Source organism: Hyposmocoma kahamanoa, unplaced genomic scaffold (assembly GCF_003589595.1).
Source record: "Hyposmocoma kahamanoa isolate Upper Pololo Valley unplaced genomic scaffold, ASM358959v1 117, whole genome shotgun sequence".
Lineage (NCBI taxonomy): Eukaryota > Metazoa > Arthropoda > Insecta > Lepidoptera > Cosmopterigidae > Hyposmocoma > Hyposmocoma kahamanoa.
The window spans coordinates 317,019-336,216 of record NW_020653397.1 but is presented as its reverse complement, the minus strand read 5'-3'; the positions used below and the strand labels follow the sequence as shown (position 1 = coordinate 336,216).

General features: G+C 37.5%; 2 protein-coding genes across 2 annotated transcripts in view; one reads left to right on the top strand and one right to left on the bottom strand.

Moving 5' to 3' along the window:
- The window catches only part of LOC113239924 (serine/threonine-protein kinase D1), a 77,169-nt gene that overhangs the window by 49,208 nt on the left and 8,763 nt on the right, over positions 1-19,198 (bottom strand). The gene's annotated exons all lie outside the window — the stretch shown is intronic.
- On the top strand, positions 881-17,263 carry LOC113239894 (juvenile hormone esterase-like). Its single transcript, XM_026477056.1, has 10 exons — positions 881-948; positions 7,258-7,427; positions 10,970-11,301; positions 11,715-11,927; positions 12,034-12,831; positions 13,130-13,283; positions 14,885-15,105; positions 15,312-16,019; positions 16,089-16,340; positions 16,980-17,263. The coding sequence occupies exons 1-10, from the start codon at positions 900-902 to the stop codon at positions 17,152-17,154; spliced, it is 3,072 nt and encodes a 1,023-aa protein (XP_026332841.1). The 5' UTR covers positions 881-899; the 3' UTR covers positions 17,155-17,263.

Below are 19,198 nucleotides of genomic sequence, written 5' to 3'. Positions count from 1 at the left end.
TCTTCAGCATTCTTAGATTTTGGTGGTTGGAGGTTATATTTTTTCCAGTATTTTGTATTTTATGAAACCTTAGATAGTATACTTTTCGCCGTTTTATGTAATTCTGACAAACATTCAAATCCAAATATGGACTGTGTTGATAATCAATTATATCATTGGTATTACAAAACATCGCCACGTGTTGTTGACAAACGCTCGGTGTCACCTCATAGGGACGGGAGGATGCGTTATCTATACGGTTCGTCTGCGCGCGCGCGCACTCACTTGCCTTAAAGGTCGCTTCTGCTATATTGATGAAGAAATAATAGAATAGATGTTGTTTGTTTATTTTATACCATTTAATTAAAAGTAATTTTATACTGTTACAAATATAGTATTGTGGCCTTCAAGCTATTAGAAAGAGAGACCCAACTCACAGTGCAAACGGTGTTGTGGGACCCTTGATGGCAAGATGTCCAGGAGCATCAAACCGAAGGACGGTGTCCACCGGATGCTATGTGTTTTTCTATAAATGCCTATTCACTGTAGCCTTGAATAGCAGCAAAATGTAGCAGAACGTCGGGAAACGCAGATGCTGTGAGTGTATTCTATTCCCTTCCCGTGCGCATTAGGGAGGATGAAGCATAGCGCTTTATGCGGATGGGTGGTAAGCAACGCATAAGAATGTAGTGTTCCGGACTGTACAGTACGACCAAGATACGGTGAGGGTGGAACTAGATTGTAAAGGTCCTTATTTATTTATGATATTTGTATAAAACGTGGTGTTTAGAATGCTTCTCGATCCTGAAACAGGCTTGGACCGGCGAGGGCCTCAGCCGCAAGTGCGTCAGGTCCATGCTTGATTTAAATAGAGTGTGCGGCGCGGCAGCGGGCAGTATTCCACAAGTCGCGTTCCGACGATGCCGCGTTTCGGTGCTGCTGCGCTGCTCGCTGCCGCCTTCGCCAGCCGTGAGTAGCGACCCTTCACTTCAGTTATAGTTCTATTAAATGATCGATACGTAATTTTCGTACTTAATAAAAGACGCGAACACGAGAGCTATGAAAGAAAATTTCTAGCATCTCTCGTACAAATAATTTCTTTTCATAATTAAACAGTTGCTATAACAGTTTAAGAAACTTGTTTTCCATTTCGCTGGGGGGTTTATAAGTGAACGACATGATGCCCTATAAGAGTTGGATTCAGCAAGCTTTGTTTTTTGGTTTGACGTGAATCTTCTAGTTTTTAGCCACCACATTTATGAAAATTGTAAATATTGCATTAGCGTCTTATTAAAAAATATCGTAAGGCGCGACGCGAAACAAGGATATCATTTCACCTGCAGCGTTCGTTGACATTGCTGTTGAGGATAAAGTTCTAACTTAATCACATGTAAAGTTTCGTGCGTCATTTTGCTTTATTTATTGGATCAAAAGACAAACTGCGATGTTATGCCGGTCGCAGATCTAGGCCACTACAATATAGAGTAATACATAAACATATTGTTTTATAACAATATTGAGTGGATGTCGGTGCGACTTTAGGTATGAGGCATGCATCTTCAAACTCATGACAGGCCATAAATTTAATTGCATAAAAATATTAATATCTACGTATTTTTATTTATTTAGAATGGATAACAAATACAATACATATACAGGGTATTTATCTCATAAGGCACAATCAACATATAAAACCATTACACATATATACTTACAGGCCACCACAGCATGCTAGTAGTAAAAAGCAGATTTTTTTATCTTGTCTGTGGTATAAATCACAACAAATAATAACGGACGCGTATTTCGTATAAAAAAGGGAATGACACATCAGTTGTTAATAACTAAAAATAATAATATATTATATACTAAATACATATAACTAAAATTGTATTGTAAATTTATAATAACATAAATAAGCACAAGGGCGAGATCAGTGTTTGGCGCTCTATAACTACAAAACGAAAAATAATTATTTATAAAAAAATTAAAATGTATGATGAGAATGATGCGAGTGCAGGAGGCGGAAGAGGTGTCTCAGGAGCGTGGCTAGGAGAACTTGTGGTTTCTGTCTACCCCAGTGGGAGACAGGCGTACGTAGGCCGCAAAAATTTGTTAAAATACTGCTAGGTACTTCAGCAAGGCAACAGAGTGCCTGAAACAGGCAAATGAAGTCAGAGATTGCAATAATAAAACTTATATGCGCGCGTAGGAATAATGCCGCGCGACAGCAAAACAGCTTATCGCCAATAGTCGCGACACGTGGAGCGGGAAGGGCATGCTACGCCGCCACCTACAGCGCTACGGTTGCATCACGTAGCGCTACGCTATTGCTACGGATGCGTTCATTATTACGAATGATTACTTATAGCATTTAATAAATGAGAGAGCGCATCATTGTTTCTCTGTGAAAGGCTTTATGCATACATGAACGTAGGTATTTGTGGTCACCATTAAAATTTGTGGTCACTTTGCTACATCCTACGAGCATATCTACTTGTATCAGCAACAATTGCATAGACATATAAGCGCCTATTGTTTACGTATAGAACATGTGAAAGGAAGCGTTGCGCACGCGCCTCTTTATTGTTTTGCTATATGTTTAGTATACACGCGTCTTTTCTATACCACCGGTCACGGATGCCAAATGTTGTAATAAAATCAAAGCCAACAGAGCCACCTGCCAAAGGAATAGATAGTCTAAGTTCCCATTTCGATTTTTATTCTAAAGGACAACTCTTTGACGCCGAAATGGTGATGCTGAAAAAGAAATAGTTCTTCAAAATATCATAACATGGAGAGTACATATAATACGACCTTGATGACACGGCGGCTACCATTGTGAGTGCTGGGTGAGGGGGTCCTGAGTTTTATTCTCAGTAGAACTGATTTTGAGAAGCGAACTTTTCTAAATTGGTGGACGTTCTGAGTAGAGCCCGGACATTAAATTTGGTGCTCTGGCATACGCTGGAAATTCCCTAATTTTGACATCAGATATTTAGTGTAATTGGTGTGGTTGTGTGGCACGTTATTATTAAATTATCAGGTTTTTTTATCAAATAATTTTGGCTCCTAAGTACAAATACAATGAAACGAAGTTACATTTTTGCAATTGCTCATTATATATCCAAATCAATTAGGTATCCAATTGGTAGAAGCCATGGCCCGTTTCGAACAGACAACAAGTTCATGTTAGAATTTCACGTAACGCTGAACGCGCCCCGTCGTGGTGATGACGTGGCGTTCCACAAACTTGTGCTAAGAGAACGTTGTACAGTGACAGAAGATGTAGTAATTAGGACAGAAAGTTTAGTGAAGTATATGAAATTGTTGCACTTTTCGGGAAACACAGACGCCCGCAGTGTAAAAGTTTCATGCCTTTGCTATAATACATCACTATGAAAGATGAAGGAAAGCGCTTCGTGCGAGTCGGTGGCATTTCAATGACAGAGAAATGGAGCGTTCTGGACGTTCGTTTTGTAGCAGTCGAGTTCCTTGTGAAAAAGTTCATCCAGGGAAGTACTGCCACTTTACCTACTTCTTCCGCCGAGCATTACTGCGTTCCGGTTTTGAAGGGTAAGGGCGCTGATGGAATTATAGGCACATGAGACTTGTCAACAAACCTTTGCGATTTAAATCTCTGAGTGGCACGACTTGCCCGTCCCGTCACGTAGTGTGGAACTAATTTGACAATTCGATGAATAACGACACAATTAGGGCTAACGTGTTGGGATAGAAACATGGGATGGAAAGTCGATCCCGGATCCTTCCCACTAGAGCACCCGAGTAGGCCACTGTGGGGTTTTAGCCGGTAGAAGTACGGCATAACCTCCCGCTGCCCCCGCGGCGGAGAGGTACCCTAGGAGGATTTCCTCACGCAAAAAAAAAATAAAAAAAGGTCGTCAATGTTAGTATAAAAGTCAGGGTGTTGTTTAATAAATCTACAAATTTCTAAAATATATATAGAACACAAAATCAAAATTTTAAAATGTTTAAAGTGCGGTCTGCAGCTATCAGTACTCCTCAAATTACCCAGAATACGGATGCATCTTTTCTGGATTGTAAATATTTCTCGTGCGTGCACGCTATTTCCCCAAAGGATAATTCCGTAACTTAGATGGGAATGAGTGTAAGCATAATAAGCGGTCATTGCAGTTATTAGGTCAGTCGTTTTCTTTATCTCCCTCAGTGTGTACGTGAAACTAGACGACTTTTTCTTAATTTATTGTATGTGACATTTCCAGTTCACATGCGTGCCTATATTTAAACCCAACAAAATGAAGCTACGTACTGTTCCTACAGGCGTGTTATTATATGTATATACTAAGTGTAGTGGAGTTTTTTGCGGTGGGTGTAATTGCATAATCTTTGTTCTATTTAAATTTATATCCAAGTTAGGATCAGACATCCAGTTTATGACCTCAGTGAAAACTTGGTGAATTTTTGCATTCACGTTGTTACCGGTACCACACGGTGTCAAAAGTGAAACATTGTCGGCAAACATGAACAGTGTTCAGAAATAGATTTAGGTAAGTCATTGATGTAGATTAGGAAAGGTAAACATCCAATCATGCTGCCCTACGGTATTGAACTTGTCAAGTAATGCTGGTCAGATCTAACATTACGTATTATACATGTATTGTAGTAAAAAAATTCTATGTCAACAGACTGAACTCGTTTTTGTCAATAAGATTGCAACCACTCGTATGCTACTCCCCTAACACCTACACCATACAGTTTGCTTAGTAGAATATTATATTGTACTTTATCATAAGCTTTCGGCATATCTAATAACAATCCGATCGCGTACTGTCGCTTAGTCAAAATACTTAATATTTGTTGTATAAATTTATAAACGGCTAAAGTAGTAGATCTGCTTTTTCTAAAACCATTTTGTGAATCTGTGAACAGTTTATACTTTTCACAGTGAGAATAAATTCGACTGCACATAGCCTTTTCAAATATCTTGACGACGACGACGAAGACGACGTGGGTAGTAGTGCTATTGGTCTATAATTATTTGGGTCCGATTTAGTACTGTTTTTGTGTATAGGTTTTATAATTGCTATTTTTAACTGGTCCGGAAAAGTTCCTTCAAGAAAAGATTGATTCACTAGTAGGTAGTAAGGCAAAGTTAGTTCATCAGCACACATGTTGATCAATTTTGGAGGTATTTCGTCAATTCCATAGCTATGTTTACTTTTTAGGTTACGGATTATGTTTTTTATTTGTTGTGGTGAGACGGGGGTAAGGTACATGGTGTACTCAGTTTTATTAACTATAGGTCGCCTACATCTTGAGTTAGACCCCTTCTCCCACTGATGCGAAAAAATTATTGAATATATTTGCAACTTGCTTCGCTTATATTTCGGTTTTTTACGGATAGCATTATGTTTTCTTTACTTATTATAACTGTTTTGTTAGTAATTTCTCTAATTGTTCTCCAGACGCTTTTTATAATATTACTTGAGTTTTTAATACGCGCTGCATAATATAAACGTTTAGCTTTATTTACTGACCGTTTTAGAATTCGGTCATAAAACTTGTAGTGTTTGCGGAGAATAGGGTTTTTTGAATTGTTAACAAGTAATTTTAAATATCGTTTATTTTTGCACGATGTTTTTATTCCCTGGGATAACCAATGATTTTTGTTTTTATTGCATAATTTAATTGTCCGTTTAGGTGTAAATTTATTTAAAATGTTTTTTTTAATGTCAATAAATATATTATAATTTTTATTTATGTCATTATTTAAGTTAAGTATGTTATAACAGTCAATATCCGTTAATTCCGATTTAAAATTAGTCATATTTTTTTATATTAAAAAAGCGTTTCTCTGTTTTCCAAGAAATAACAGCCTTATGTGCTAGCTCGTGGATTTTTATGAGTACGCCTTTGTGGTCGGAAAAACCTAGATTCTGTACTGAAGTGTTTAGTGCATTTGTGTCAAAATTATAAAATATTAAGTCTACACAGGTAAAAGTGTTGTAGTTTCACGCGTGGGTTCATTAATTAATTGTTTAAAATTATACTCTAACATAAAATCTAACAGTGCATTGCTTTGTCGCGTGTTTTCTAAGATAGCTACACTGAAGTCTCCACCAATTATTATTATTCTCTTTTTGTTGTACGTCTTAGTTAAATATTGTAAAATTAATTCCATTTGACTATAGAAAACCTCGGTCTGCCTCCCATTCCAATATACACATAACAATATCACATCAAGATTACAAATACTGATACCACAAACTTCTGTGACATATTCTACTGTAAAATCCGAAATATTTTTAATTTCTCGACAATGTAAATTCCCGTGACTAAAAATACATAATCCTCCACCCGTTCGGTGTTTCCGACTGAATGAAGCCGTTAATTGGGGATCAGGTAGCTGTCCTAAATCCAGTTTTTCGTCTGATAGCCCAGATTCAGATATACATATTACGTGGCATAGTTCCTGATCTTCCTGTAAATACGATTCCAACAAATGCCTTTTATTAAATAGGCTTTGCATATTTTGAAAGAGACTTTTAAACACATTCACTTAAGCGAAACGTCTTCAATGTGTCGCTCTTCTTTTCATTACGTAACTGTATATTATCAGCTATTTTAATAATTGTTATTGCTTGTTTGTTTGTTTGACTGCGAGTGTCGTTGATTTTCCACGATTGGGACGTGAACTCCATCCACAATTAATTTATTATCGCGTATCACTGCATGAGATCCGTTTTCTCTAGCTCTTAATAGTTTTCACGTAAGATTTTACGTGGAGCTTTGAAGTATTTAAAAATTTTGACACAGCTAAATTGGTATTCTTTAAACAACGGGAGTTTTGGATAATGTATTTTGTCATTCTTTTACTGATAAGCTCTATTTTAGGGATACACAAAAAGTCTATACTATACTAGGGTTTCCTTGCAAAAGCGATTTATTTTTGTTCTAAAAGTCGATTTCTAAGAACCCTTACGACTAAATTACATATTGCAAGAATTCGTTTCTGTACAGCTAAAGTATTTATTCATTATTATAATTATTATAATTTATTCGCGAATGGGATTATGTTACAGTCGTTACGAGGAAATTTGAAAGCAACGCCACCTTCTGCAACATGATACCTACAGCATACTCGGTGAAGGAAAACATGGTGATGAAATTCAATTTGCACTTCGAAGAACCCTCTTTTCTTAGCGAAGACACGTGGCCACGGTGGGTCCCAAAACGGGTTGACGACGATGATGACGCCATAACTCTTAAAAGTGATCGACTGTGCTATTAATATTCCAGTGGCGACGACGTGCGGGGCGGTGGAAGACGAGCCGGTTTGCGACGTGTTATTGAGACTAGAGTCAGGCCAGGTGTGTGGCATGATGCGTGAGGGCGCCAACGGCAGCCGGTACCGTAGCTTCCGTGGCGTGCCATACGCCAAGCAGCCTTTCGGCGAACTCAGGTTTAAGGTATTAACATTCGATATTCCGTATCTTCGACTACATACAATCCTTCTTTAGTCTTGTATAGATATAAGGAGGCCAGATGATTGTTTGTCTTATTATTTAAAAATAATTATTTATCTAATTTTTAAACATTTATTTTTTCCTTTTCTAAATTGTTCAAAAGTTTGCTCAGTAATGAGTATGCGTATATTACATCGATAAGATCTCTACGCATTTAGATAATGTATATCTTAATCCAGAGGGGAATAATAATACTGCTGTTAATAAATATTTTTTTGCCACGTACAAACATACAACACGATGAAACAATTTAAGCTGAGCTGCTCCGAACATGTTTACCTGTTGTTCAAAATACGTTGTGTGAATCGAAAAATACGACAAACACATAAAATGTGAAGCTGTAAAGGTACCGGGCCACTGTGATTCCCCCATAGGCCATAAATCAAAAAAAATCATTGGCTTATCCCGGTTAGATCAACTCACTAAGTTAGTAACTAGTTAACAAGCTTCCAAAAACTATAAATATCAATGTAATTAGGTCACGTTATCATTCACTTTTGTGCATCGGAAGTGAGCGCATCGCGAGACTAATTATCACCACGTGTGAGTCATCGAAACTTAATCACTTTGTTTTTGAGTGTCACTATTCCAAATCAAGTGTTTACGTGTTGTGAAAGCATGGAGATCCAAGAGCATGGTATGTACTTTTATTATCAATTTTTTTTAATTTTTTTTATGCATACTTTTTTTTATATAATTTTTTTATTGAAGGCAGTTTTTTTGGTGAAAATTTTTGGCATAACTTAATTTCCTTTAGACCTACAACTTTTGGCTGCGCTGAGCTGCACCTGAGGTATATGGTTTTTGAATAAGGAGTATGTCCTTATTAAGAGCTATAAGTTTCATTTGCATCTTGCTGCCTCTTCTTGGCTTAAAGGGGTGTCAAAGTATGCATGTCCATAGTATTGAATTTTTAATTTTTTTTTAAGTTCAGCTTTCATATTGTTTTAGGTACATTTTTCAAATGTTCTGTATCGAGGATGACAATTTTTGATATTTGGCACTCTAAAGTGGGTAATCCAAATGAAAAAATGCAACACGTCCTGAGCACTTTGACCGAAACATCATCCCTTTCTGACGACATCGAAAATATTGATTTAGAGACTTTAAGCCTTAAAATTAAGAATATTTGTAAACGAATTTCCCACTACTGGGCAAAGTCGAATCGTACTAGATCTAAATTCTTAGAAAAATATTCAGATTGGCTGCATGTCGTTGAAAATATTGATGTACAGCGAACTGAGTTACGTGTATCTCAGAGCTTTGACGAAGTTAAACCATCAACTTCTTCATCGCATGGCCGTCCGAGAATTAACTTTGACGACACCAGTAAACGTACAAAAAGGAGAAGATTGGCTAGTTTGTCTAACCAAGACCCTTCTCTTGTACAGTCATTGCTCAATGCGTCCGATAGCTTGTCTTGTCCTGAAATCGATTCTAGCGAAGTTTTATCGCTCATTGTTGAAGCTCAGTTAACTCGACATCAATATATATTAGTAAAGAAATTTATAGACAATAAGTTTTCAAAAACCATTTTCCCATCTTACCAAAGTGTCGTGGAATCTAAAAAACACTGTTATCCTTCAGATATTACTGTTACAGAATCATCCGCCGAAGTCGAACTTCAAAGTTTATTAGATCATACTGCCAATCGGATTCTCAAGTCTCAAAAAGATGTTTTGGATAGTGTACCTAATGAGTCTCTAGATAAGATATCTTTGATAGGGAAATGGGGTTTCGATGGCAGTACAGGGCATTCAGAATATAAACAGTGTTTTTCTGACTCCACTCTTGAAGACAGTAGCCTGTTTGTTATTTCGTATGTGCCACTTCAGCTTGTTTTGACAACAGATAACAAAGAAAATTCAGTAGTTTTGTGGAAAAATCCTCGTCCTTCATCAACTCGATACTGTCGTCCTATACGCCTCCGATATTTGAAGGAATCGACTGCAGTGTCAGTTGAGGAAGAAGCTCATTTTAAAGATAAAATAAGGAACTTGCAGCCTACTGTTTTCAAGGAAGAAGATCGCGAATATCGCATTACTCATTGTTTGCAACTTACTATGGTAGATGGTAAAGTGTGTAATGCACTTAGTGGTGTTTCTTCATCAAAATGTTTTATTTGTAACGCCTTGCCCAGTGAAATGAACAAAATTGACGAATGTTTAAATAAGGAAGTCGATGAGAGTAAATATGAATTTGGTTTATCACCTCTTCACGCGTTAATACGTTTTTTTGAATATTTTGTTCATGTCGCGTACAAGTTAGATGTTAGGAAATGGCAAGCTAGGTCCGCTAATGACAAAATGCTTGTTGCTGCAAAAAAATCATATGTTCAGACTCAATTTAGAGAAAGATTAGGGCTTATAGTGGATAAGCCTAAAAGTGGCGGAAGCGGAACATCAAACGATGGTAATACAGCCAGGCGGTTTTTCTCGAATTCAGAAATTTCCGCTGAAATTACTGGGATCAAGAAGGATCTCCTAGATCGTTGCTGGATCATCCTTCAATGTTTAAATTCGGGATATAATATTAATAAGACGAACTTCGAAGAGTTCGCTTTAGAGACGGCTCGGCAGTTAGTTGCCGAGTATCCGTGGTATAACATGCCTGCTTCCGTTCACAAAGTTCTAATTCATGGTGCTAATGTTATAGATTACGGTTTGTTGTCAATCGGAGAGTTGTCTGAAGAAGCAGCTGAAGCGACTAACAAATACATCAAGTCTTTTAGAAAAAATCATACGCGTAAAATGAGTCGCATTGTGACCAACACAGATTTAGTAAATAGGCTGCTTCTTCATTCAGATCCCTTCATAACAGGTCTACGAAAGTTACCTGTTAAAAAAAAAGGTGTACTGTCAAAAGCTGTATTAGACTTGTTATGTATTTAAAGTTAATATTGTTGAGATTTAATGTATTTTGGTATAATTTGTGTTTTGTTTGTATTTTGTAAAATGAACTTTTTTATGTATTTTTATTGTTTTAATTTATTCATTTGTGGTTATTGTTAATACAAATAATCATTATTTACACAGTTTTACCATTAAAAGTCGCAGTATAAAATGTTTTAGATACATCGTCTAAAAACAAAATTACTGCGAGACATTTTTACACCTAAATATTGTCAAATATTTTTTAAAATGTATAATTTTATTAATTTACGTTTACCTAATCATATTTTAACGTAATAAAATAAAAAAATAATAATAATTTCGGAGTTACGTATTTATGACCGCCTTAGTATGGAGCGTGAATCACCGTGCGGGCGGAGGTCGGTGCGATTGTATAACGTCAAAACTTTGCATAACTTGTTAGGGCTCCTTCCTCGGAGTAGGTTAATAACATGTTTACACAAATTATTGTGTACATAAGTGGAAAATTCATAACGAAAACAGATAGAACAATTATACAACAATTGTTTAACATTTAATGTTAAATATTTTATTAATCACAGCAGGTCAAAAGTTTATAAAAAAACCTTTCAGGAACTTCAACCGCTAGAACCGTGGGAAGGTATTCTCAAAGCATTCGATGAAGGTCCAATATGCCCTCAATACGACGCCTTGTACAAAGACATGATGCAGCCACAAGGCATGAGCGAAGCTTGTATTCATGCCAATATCCACATACCTGACATACCGGCCTGGGATCTAATACCTCCAGAAAGTGAAGATTCCGACAGTAATGAAAGCACTGGTCTTCCGATCGTTGTGATGATACACGGAGGAGGATTTTCTTATGGATCTGGAGACACTGATGTGCAAGGACCAGAACTTTTAGTTAGCAAGGGAATAATTGTCATCACCTTCAATTACAGGTAATTGTCATTGCAGTATAATTGTTTGTAATCACTTATTTGCATGTAAAAATGTTCTTTGACAGAAATCGGTTCATTATTTGTTCGGTGCACAAGCGTGCTTACGTAAGCGTCGTCAGAGGCACATAGGGCTTTGGGGTTGTTCAAAAACTCCACTAATTATATACATCATGCGAACGTAGCGGTCATTTGTTTATAACACCTTATGAAGAATTCACTACTCTATTAGGTTATAAGTAACCAGTTATCACTTATATACATTTCTTTCCGTAACGTTTGTTCCCTTAGTTTCGTGAAAAGCTCCTGAAATGACAGCGGCAAGAGGTCAATGCGAGGAGGAGGCAATGAATACATTTTAGTAAGTGCAGTTATTTAGTAGTGTTTATAGTAATTGTTTTTGATGTATATTCCAGGTTAAACGTATTGGGTTTCCTGTCGCTTGGTGTACCCAGCATTCCTGGCAATCAGGGTCTGCGGGACATGGTGACGCTACTGCGCTGGGTGCAGCGCAACGCGCGCCGATTCGGCGGACATCCGCAGGACGTCACCCTCATGGGCCAAAGTGCCGGCGGTGCTTCTGCGCATCTCCTGTCTTTGTCAACTGCTACCGAAGGGCTGTTTAAGAGGTAGGTGATAAATTGCTTTGCACGCTTTATGACAGACTTTACATTATTCTCGACCCGTTAATGATTGAACACATGAAAATGTTACAACCTGAATTCTCTGTTCCAGGGTGATTATCATGAGTGCGACAGCGCTTCCAACATTTTATACGCTCACTCCGAATTATGCCAGTTACGTCGCCGGTCTGTTCTTGAACAAAACTCTCGATATGCCAACGTACGATCCGGAGGAAATCCACCGGCAGCTAGTGGACATGCCCATTGACAAAATCATGGACGCCAATAAGCAGTTGATGGCAGTACTGGGAATCACAACCTTTTTCCCCGTGATTGAATCGCCCTTCCCAGGAGTCACCAGGATCATAGATGAAGACACCGAAATATCGTTGCGTAACGGCCGAGGAAAAAACATACCTCTCCTCATAGGATACACTAATGTTGAATGCGAAACGTTCCGTTCAGCATTCGAAGACATTAAAATGTTGCAACGCATCTCACAGAACAATCTAACGCTATTGCCTCTGAATGTGGTATTTTCTAACATATTTAAACCAGAGGTGTTGAGTCCACATGTAGAAAAGATTGCTAAGATTTACTTCAATGGGAATATTACAATGGACAAATATATACATTTATGCACGCAAGCTTTCTTCGAGTATCCGGCTTTAAAAGTGGCGCAGTACAGAAGGGAATCGGGAGGTGCACCGGCGTACATGTACAGGTTCTCTTATAATCCTGACCACAGTGTCTTGAAGAAAGCCTGGAGACTCAACTATTCAGGGGCAGCGCACCTCGAGGACCTTAGCTTCGTATTCCAAATCAATTCAATCGAAGTTGATTCAAGCATCAACGACGACATTATGAAAAATATAATGACAAACTACATTATCAACTTCATTCATTGCGAGTATGTATTTTTATATTATCATTATCATTGTTGTCAATCCATTATGTGTCCCCTTGCTGTGGTCATAGTCCGCCATGCTGGCCCAAAGGACTTCACCCGTTTTCCAATGTTTGTGAACCTTCTGCGATTTGTAGGTTTTATCACGATGTTATCGTTTAACGTCAGCGGGAGGTATTGCTACTAAATATTCACAACATTTTTTATTATATTTATGAAATATTCATTTTCCTTAGGTCGTACTTGGTGTATTGTAACTTTCTTGTGTTTATTGTGTAACTTATTATTGTTTTTCTTACAGTGACCCTAAGCCCGGTCAAGGATGTTCAGCGGGCTCTTGGCCTCCAGTAAGTGAACAAAAGTACCTGGCTATCGACTCGCCAAAGGATATTCGCGTGGCGAGTGTGACACCGGCTCAGTTGCAGCTGATCAGTCTGTTCGACAGCATCAAAAGGGTCAGATAAACTCGACTGATGTAGCGTGAACGAAAGATCTCTACCACGTGTACAATGATCTCCCGAGAATGTAGATTAAGCTAAGTGCTGTAGCGTAGTACGTTAGAAAGAAAGATGAGAGCAAGATACTTCCGGTGATGGACGTTAGTGTGACAACGGTTTATTGTTAAGTCAATTTAGTATTAGAATATTTTCAACGGAGATTAACAATAGATACGGCCAATGTCTAGGAACAAATTCGTGAGAAATATTATTGACCTGGACGAGTTATGTTAAGTTCGTTAATGAACACTCGGACAGAGTTCAGACAAGTTTGGTTCAAGACATTTTAAAGAAGCCTAAAGAAGTTAATTTAAACGTGATTAAAATTTTTGTTTCATTTTTGAAATAGACTGATTTTCTAAAGAAAGTTGAACGTATTATTTAGTGTAATAGGTGTAGTATTTTTACTACTGGTTTGGTTTTATTAAATTATCAATTTAAGAACAAATAAATGATGAAAGCAAATAAATGATGTTTCAGATCAGAGTTTGTCATTATTTCTCGGCTTAAAATATTGCTTTAGTAAAACGACTTTCTTCGTGGCGGTGGATTCAACATTCGCATGAATCGTTCACATGAATCGTTTCGACGAAATCTTAACAAAGGCAAAGTGGTCCAGTATATGATATTATTATACGCTTTTGCATAATACTTAGTAATCTGTAGTCAAATAAATTTATGATTAAACACAAATGAAATTATGGTTTCCCAGATTGTGAAAAGGATGGATAAAAATTGGTAAAAACGGAGATAATTATTGATCTGTGGTCTTTGCAGCGATAGTATCTATACAACAGTTTTACCTTTATATAAACCTATAAGCATTATATTATTCAGCCCCACTAATAAATATTATTTAAAGTGGATAACCGTTTGTTTAATTGATTTAAAGGATAATATTAAAATATTTTTTTCTCCCATCACCGTTTTAACAAACAATACTCAGTTAAGAGTTTAAAATTACTTTTAAAGGGGTCATCTAAATACCACGTTTATGTATCATACATTTGAATATAAAGCACGGAGTTTAAATTCCAGTAACGGTTGGTTGATTTTAATGCGCATTGCGTAATGTTTTTACAGCAATTCTGCACAGGATAATGATCCTAGATCGTCAGTTGTTTATTGAATTCGTCACTATAGACACGCGTTGGCGAAAACATGTCACAAAACTGCAGTTAACGAGGTATCACGATGTGATTACAGTACAATTGTGATTGAGCTTGCAGTAGTGGAACAATTTCAATCAACTGAAAGCCAGAACATGACTACATATAAATTGGATACTCGAGTAAAAATGTCACAAGTGGCTCTGGTAATGATGAGTTTGAATACGATATTATGTCATCAAGATGTTGTGGTTACTGTGCAAGGCAAATTGAGGGGAGAATCTCATGAAGGGTATACCTCTTATGCTGGGATTCCTTACGCCAGGGTCAGTGGGGCTGACGGAAGTTTTAAGGCAGGTTTTGTTTTCTTTTTGAAGTATTTAGCCCTAAAGACAGTACAGTGACAGTACATACACCGTGATATGTAATTGGTAAAACTTCGTATTTTAGAAAGCAGGCCTAGCACCCTTCTGGACCGGCATCCGCGAGTCCTCGGCGCCTCACTGCACAGCATTATCAGAGGCAAACGAATGTCTACGCCTTGACGTTCACGTGCCCACCGCAGCATCAGCACCCTGGCCTGTACTGGCGTGGGTCACTGGCGGTAGTGGGCCCTACCAGCCCGGAAAACTTGTGAAGCAAGGGATTATTGTAGTTGTTGTTCACCATAGGTAATTGGAGTCTTTGATTTTATTGTTTCCAATAAATGCCGATAACGTCAATGTGGTCTGATACTGCTTTTCATTATGAATGATCAATGAGGCTAAATTTATGATGTCGTCCTAGTGTACGTATTTTGCATAGAGCTACGATTTGCTGTGTTGGCAATTTCATTTGCAGTAGCGTTATAACACCAGCAATTATATATCAATTCCAGGTTGGGTCCATCTGGTTTTCTCTGTTTAAATGAGGAATCAATACCTGGCAACGCAGGAGCCAAGGACGTAGTTCTAGCACTGCGATGGATAAGAGATAATATAGTAGCTTTTCGAGGAAATCCGGCGAGTACAGTCGTAGCCGGGCAAGGCTTTGGTGCTGCCATAGTTGAAGCACTAACGCTGTCTCCGATGGCCCATGGATTATTTAATGGAGCCATATTACAGAGTGGAACTGTGCTAAGTCCATTTGGTTTTAATTACGATGCTAAAGAGCGAGCAGAATTGTTGGCCGAGCAGATCACTTACAAGGGCGACATGTTATCAACACTGGTCAACGAAAATACTGCAAATTTAGCCGCCAAATCTGAGAAACTAGACGTCCCTTACTTTCCCTTCGGAATGTGCGTTGAAAAGAATTTCAAGAAAGATGAGCGCCTGTTAACAGACGCTCCATTTCAGCTTTTAGTTGAAAAGAAAGTGAACTCAGTGCCAATGATTATTGGATATAATACCGATGAAGCGTATATTTTTGCTTCAAATATAAAAGCTGCCAGAATTTTGAGGAGAATGACAAAAAACGTTGATTTTTTAATTCCTGAGGAATTGAAATTTGTGAGTGAGAGAGAAATAGCTCAGGTAGTTCGCCAACTTAAGGACACGTACTTTAGTAACAATATTACATTGGCCATCGTATTATCATATCACAGGTATCGATCCAAAATACTGTGACTTACACTGCCCAGTCTCAATTGCTATATAATTGTATTGATTTTCAGAGATGTATATTTCCTGAACCATATTCATCGCAGTGTTCGGTTGCATGCTTCGGTAAACCAACACCCGGTTTATTACTACCAGTTCTCGCATAAGGGGAACGTCGGAATTGAACCCGAGCCAGGAGTGAAGAAGACTGGCGCAGCGCATTCTGATGAGCTGGGATATTTGTTCTCCAGGGATGATTACGAGGGGAGCGACGGAAATGTGCAACAGCGATTGATATTGCTGTGGACAAACTTCGTTAAATATTTGTAAGCATAACATAACAATAACATAATACCTACCTTCGATTCATAGCTAAACTGTTTTTTTAACATGATTCAATATGTTGTGAAGCGATAATTAAAAATAACTCAACTCCAAACATTTTCAGATTTCTGGGATTTTCTCTATGTACAGTTAGTAGTACTAGTTATGGCATTAAGTTCTCTTTTCATAGTCATTAACTAGACCTTAAGTCTAATAAACTACTAGTAAGTATAATAAACTCCACTATTTAATATTTAACTGAAAGGTGCAGGAAAGTGGTAGAGGATTACTACTGCGAGGTTCAAATTGCACTCGAACCCATCGAGTGTTTGGTATCTGGTGATAACAGCGAGCACTTTATTTATTACCCTTGGTGATGACATTGGATTCGATTGATGATGATGATGTTCAGAGACAATGGGACATGCAAATTGATCAAAAGGACGACCAGTCGCTTTTAGTTAATTATTCTTAAACATTGAAGTAATTTATTTAGAGAAAATTGTTCAGAAGATTTCAAAGAACTGTTGGGTACAGTTCAAGATCATTTAAGACTATTTTGTTGTAAATTTTTGAGAATTGCTCGTCTTACACATGTTACTTTCGTTGAGTTCATAAACATCGCTTACTGCGCATTACAGGAATCCTACGCCACACAATGAGGGCTCCGTGATTTGGGAGTCAGTGGATTCCAACAACCCCCGGGTACTTAACATCGGAAACCAGCTGGAGATGCAGCAGTTCCCTCACGGCAGGACTAGCAGGGTTTGGGACGAGATTTACGAAAAATATTACTATGGGAGATATCGTATTTAGTTGTAGTTTGGATTCCTGGTAGTTAACTGATTTCTATAATTGTGAAAGTAGAAAAAAATATAGGTAACGCAATTTCATTCTGTTTTTCCATGTCATCTTAACACTTAAATAATTGTCTATATATAAAGTATGTTTTTCAAATATCTTATCCTACTGTGGTCTAAAAACTTACCTTATTACCTGCTGAAGTAGAGTGATCTATCGACAATCATGACGTGGTCTCCCTACCTGTAATAAAGAAAACAATTTTATTGTCCGATCGCTTTCTTCTTAAATAAACTAATAGGGTATAACTTACTTCTAATGCACACAACGCAACCATCGTCGCAAAGTATTTTGAGATTGTTCCTTTAGCCCTTAGTTTCTAGTAACCAAATGTAGGAAAAATCGAAATAATCTATAGTACATGTGTGTCGAGTGGTTTGATAACTTTTAATGTATTAGGCTATATCGCTCGTACACTCCGGACTGCTGTGCAGTAAAGCTTTTCGAAAGTCGTTTATTTTATTTAGACGATATCTTTAATATCAAACTTATTATAGCCAATTGCGAAGTTTGTTAGATTACAATTCTGTGTTAACATTTCATGATATTGATCAAATGCTAAAGTTAATTTAAATGCTTAAAAAAATGATAAAGCCTCTAATACATTACAATAATATACTAAAACATACTAAATTTTGTTTCAAAAAGATACTGTACACGCGTGTGTGAGTGCGTGCGTATAGCGGGCACGCCGTTTATTGGCTTTCCTCTAAATTGGAGGTGCTTCTTCAATGAATTAATCAATTGAATGCGTTTCTGAAAGAAGATTTCACGCTCGTGGGCGTCCCGACTGCATAGTGGCGTAATAATAGCGTATCTTTTGTCAATATAAATTGCTTCGTGTTATTGTACGCATATACAAGTGTTCGTTCGTCAAAAAATGTTTGAGATATTCCAAGAAATACTCAAGGCGATTTAGAGAGTCCAGTCGCAGCACAATGTGCAGGGCAAGAAAGTTCGTACGATGATGTATCCGCAGTCGCGGTCGACGCAATTATGAGTGTTCATATAAGAATAAAAAGTGTGCAAGTTCGTAAAATTTGTGTGAAATTAAAAAAAGTACTTACTTAGACTTTTTTAAATTAAGATATGAATTAGATAAGAAAATGTACAATATAGTCTCGCTTATTGGCTTTGGATTAATGATATGGTCAGACTTTGCTTCTTATATAAAAGAAATCAGAAAATATAGAAGTAAAAGAAAAATGTAATGAAAAGGCAGAACCACTAATTTCACCGCTGCATCGTCACGGCAATAGAAACTATTTTAAGTGTAAGTATATAGTGATCGCAAGTTACTATAGCTATAATTATAAAGTTAGGCATACACATAGATTTATCTGTGGCTTGATACAAGATATGCCTAAGTCCATAATTCTTAAGCACTTCTTGTACCAAGCCACAAATATAACAAAAAGAGTAACGCATGAACTGCTAACTTTTGGTATTCACTGAAGCCCTATTAGTTAATTTCAAAATTTGCAAAATTTGCTGCCACCCCGTCAGTCGCCATCGGGCGCTTGGAAATGTTCTCCGCCTGTACTGATTTTCATATTAATATACAGCGCGCGGATTGCGGAACGCGAGACGCGAACTCCCTCCCCCTCACACCTCACTCACCTCCTAAAATCTAAGCTCGCGCTGAAACACCTCGTCTTCAGGTAGTTACTACATTTATTAATACGGAATCGACTCGAGCCCGCGAGAAGTCTTTATGTCCATGAAGTAAGGGTCGCCGATACAAAATCTTTTTGGCTCTTATTAGACGGGCATAAAGCTTTTTCTGATCGGCTTAACGCGATTCCATGGTGACTTTCTAAAGTAACTATATATATCATCGATAATAATCATCGATATTGGAGTCTTGCATAAGATAGTGCATGGAGGTATGTCGTCGCCAGAGGCTCTTGCCCTCACTAATTTTAACGTTCCTCGTAAAGTACCTCGTAAAGTATCCCATAGTCAGAACATTTGTTTTGTCTAGTAGCAGGACTAATCT

What these genes read in the sequence shown, in the direction of transcription:
- LOC113239894 (XM_026477056.1), top strand. Translation starts at nt 900, where the DNA reads ATGCCGCGTTTCGGTGCTGCTGCGCTGCTCGCTGCCGCCTTCGCCAGC. An exon ending in GTCATCACCTTCAATTACAG is followed by an intron (nt 11,302 to 11,714) that starts GTAATTGTCATT and finishes TGTATATTCCAG; the next exon opens with GTTAAACGTATTGGGTTTCC. An exon ending in ATCAACTTCATTCATTGCGA is followed by an intron (nt 12,832 to 13,129) that starts GTATGTATTTTT and finishes TTTTTCTTACAG; the next exon opens with TGACCCTAAGCCCGGTCAAG.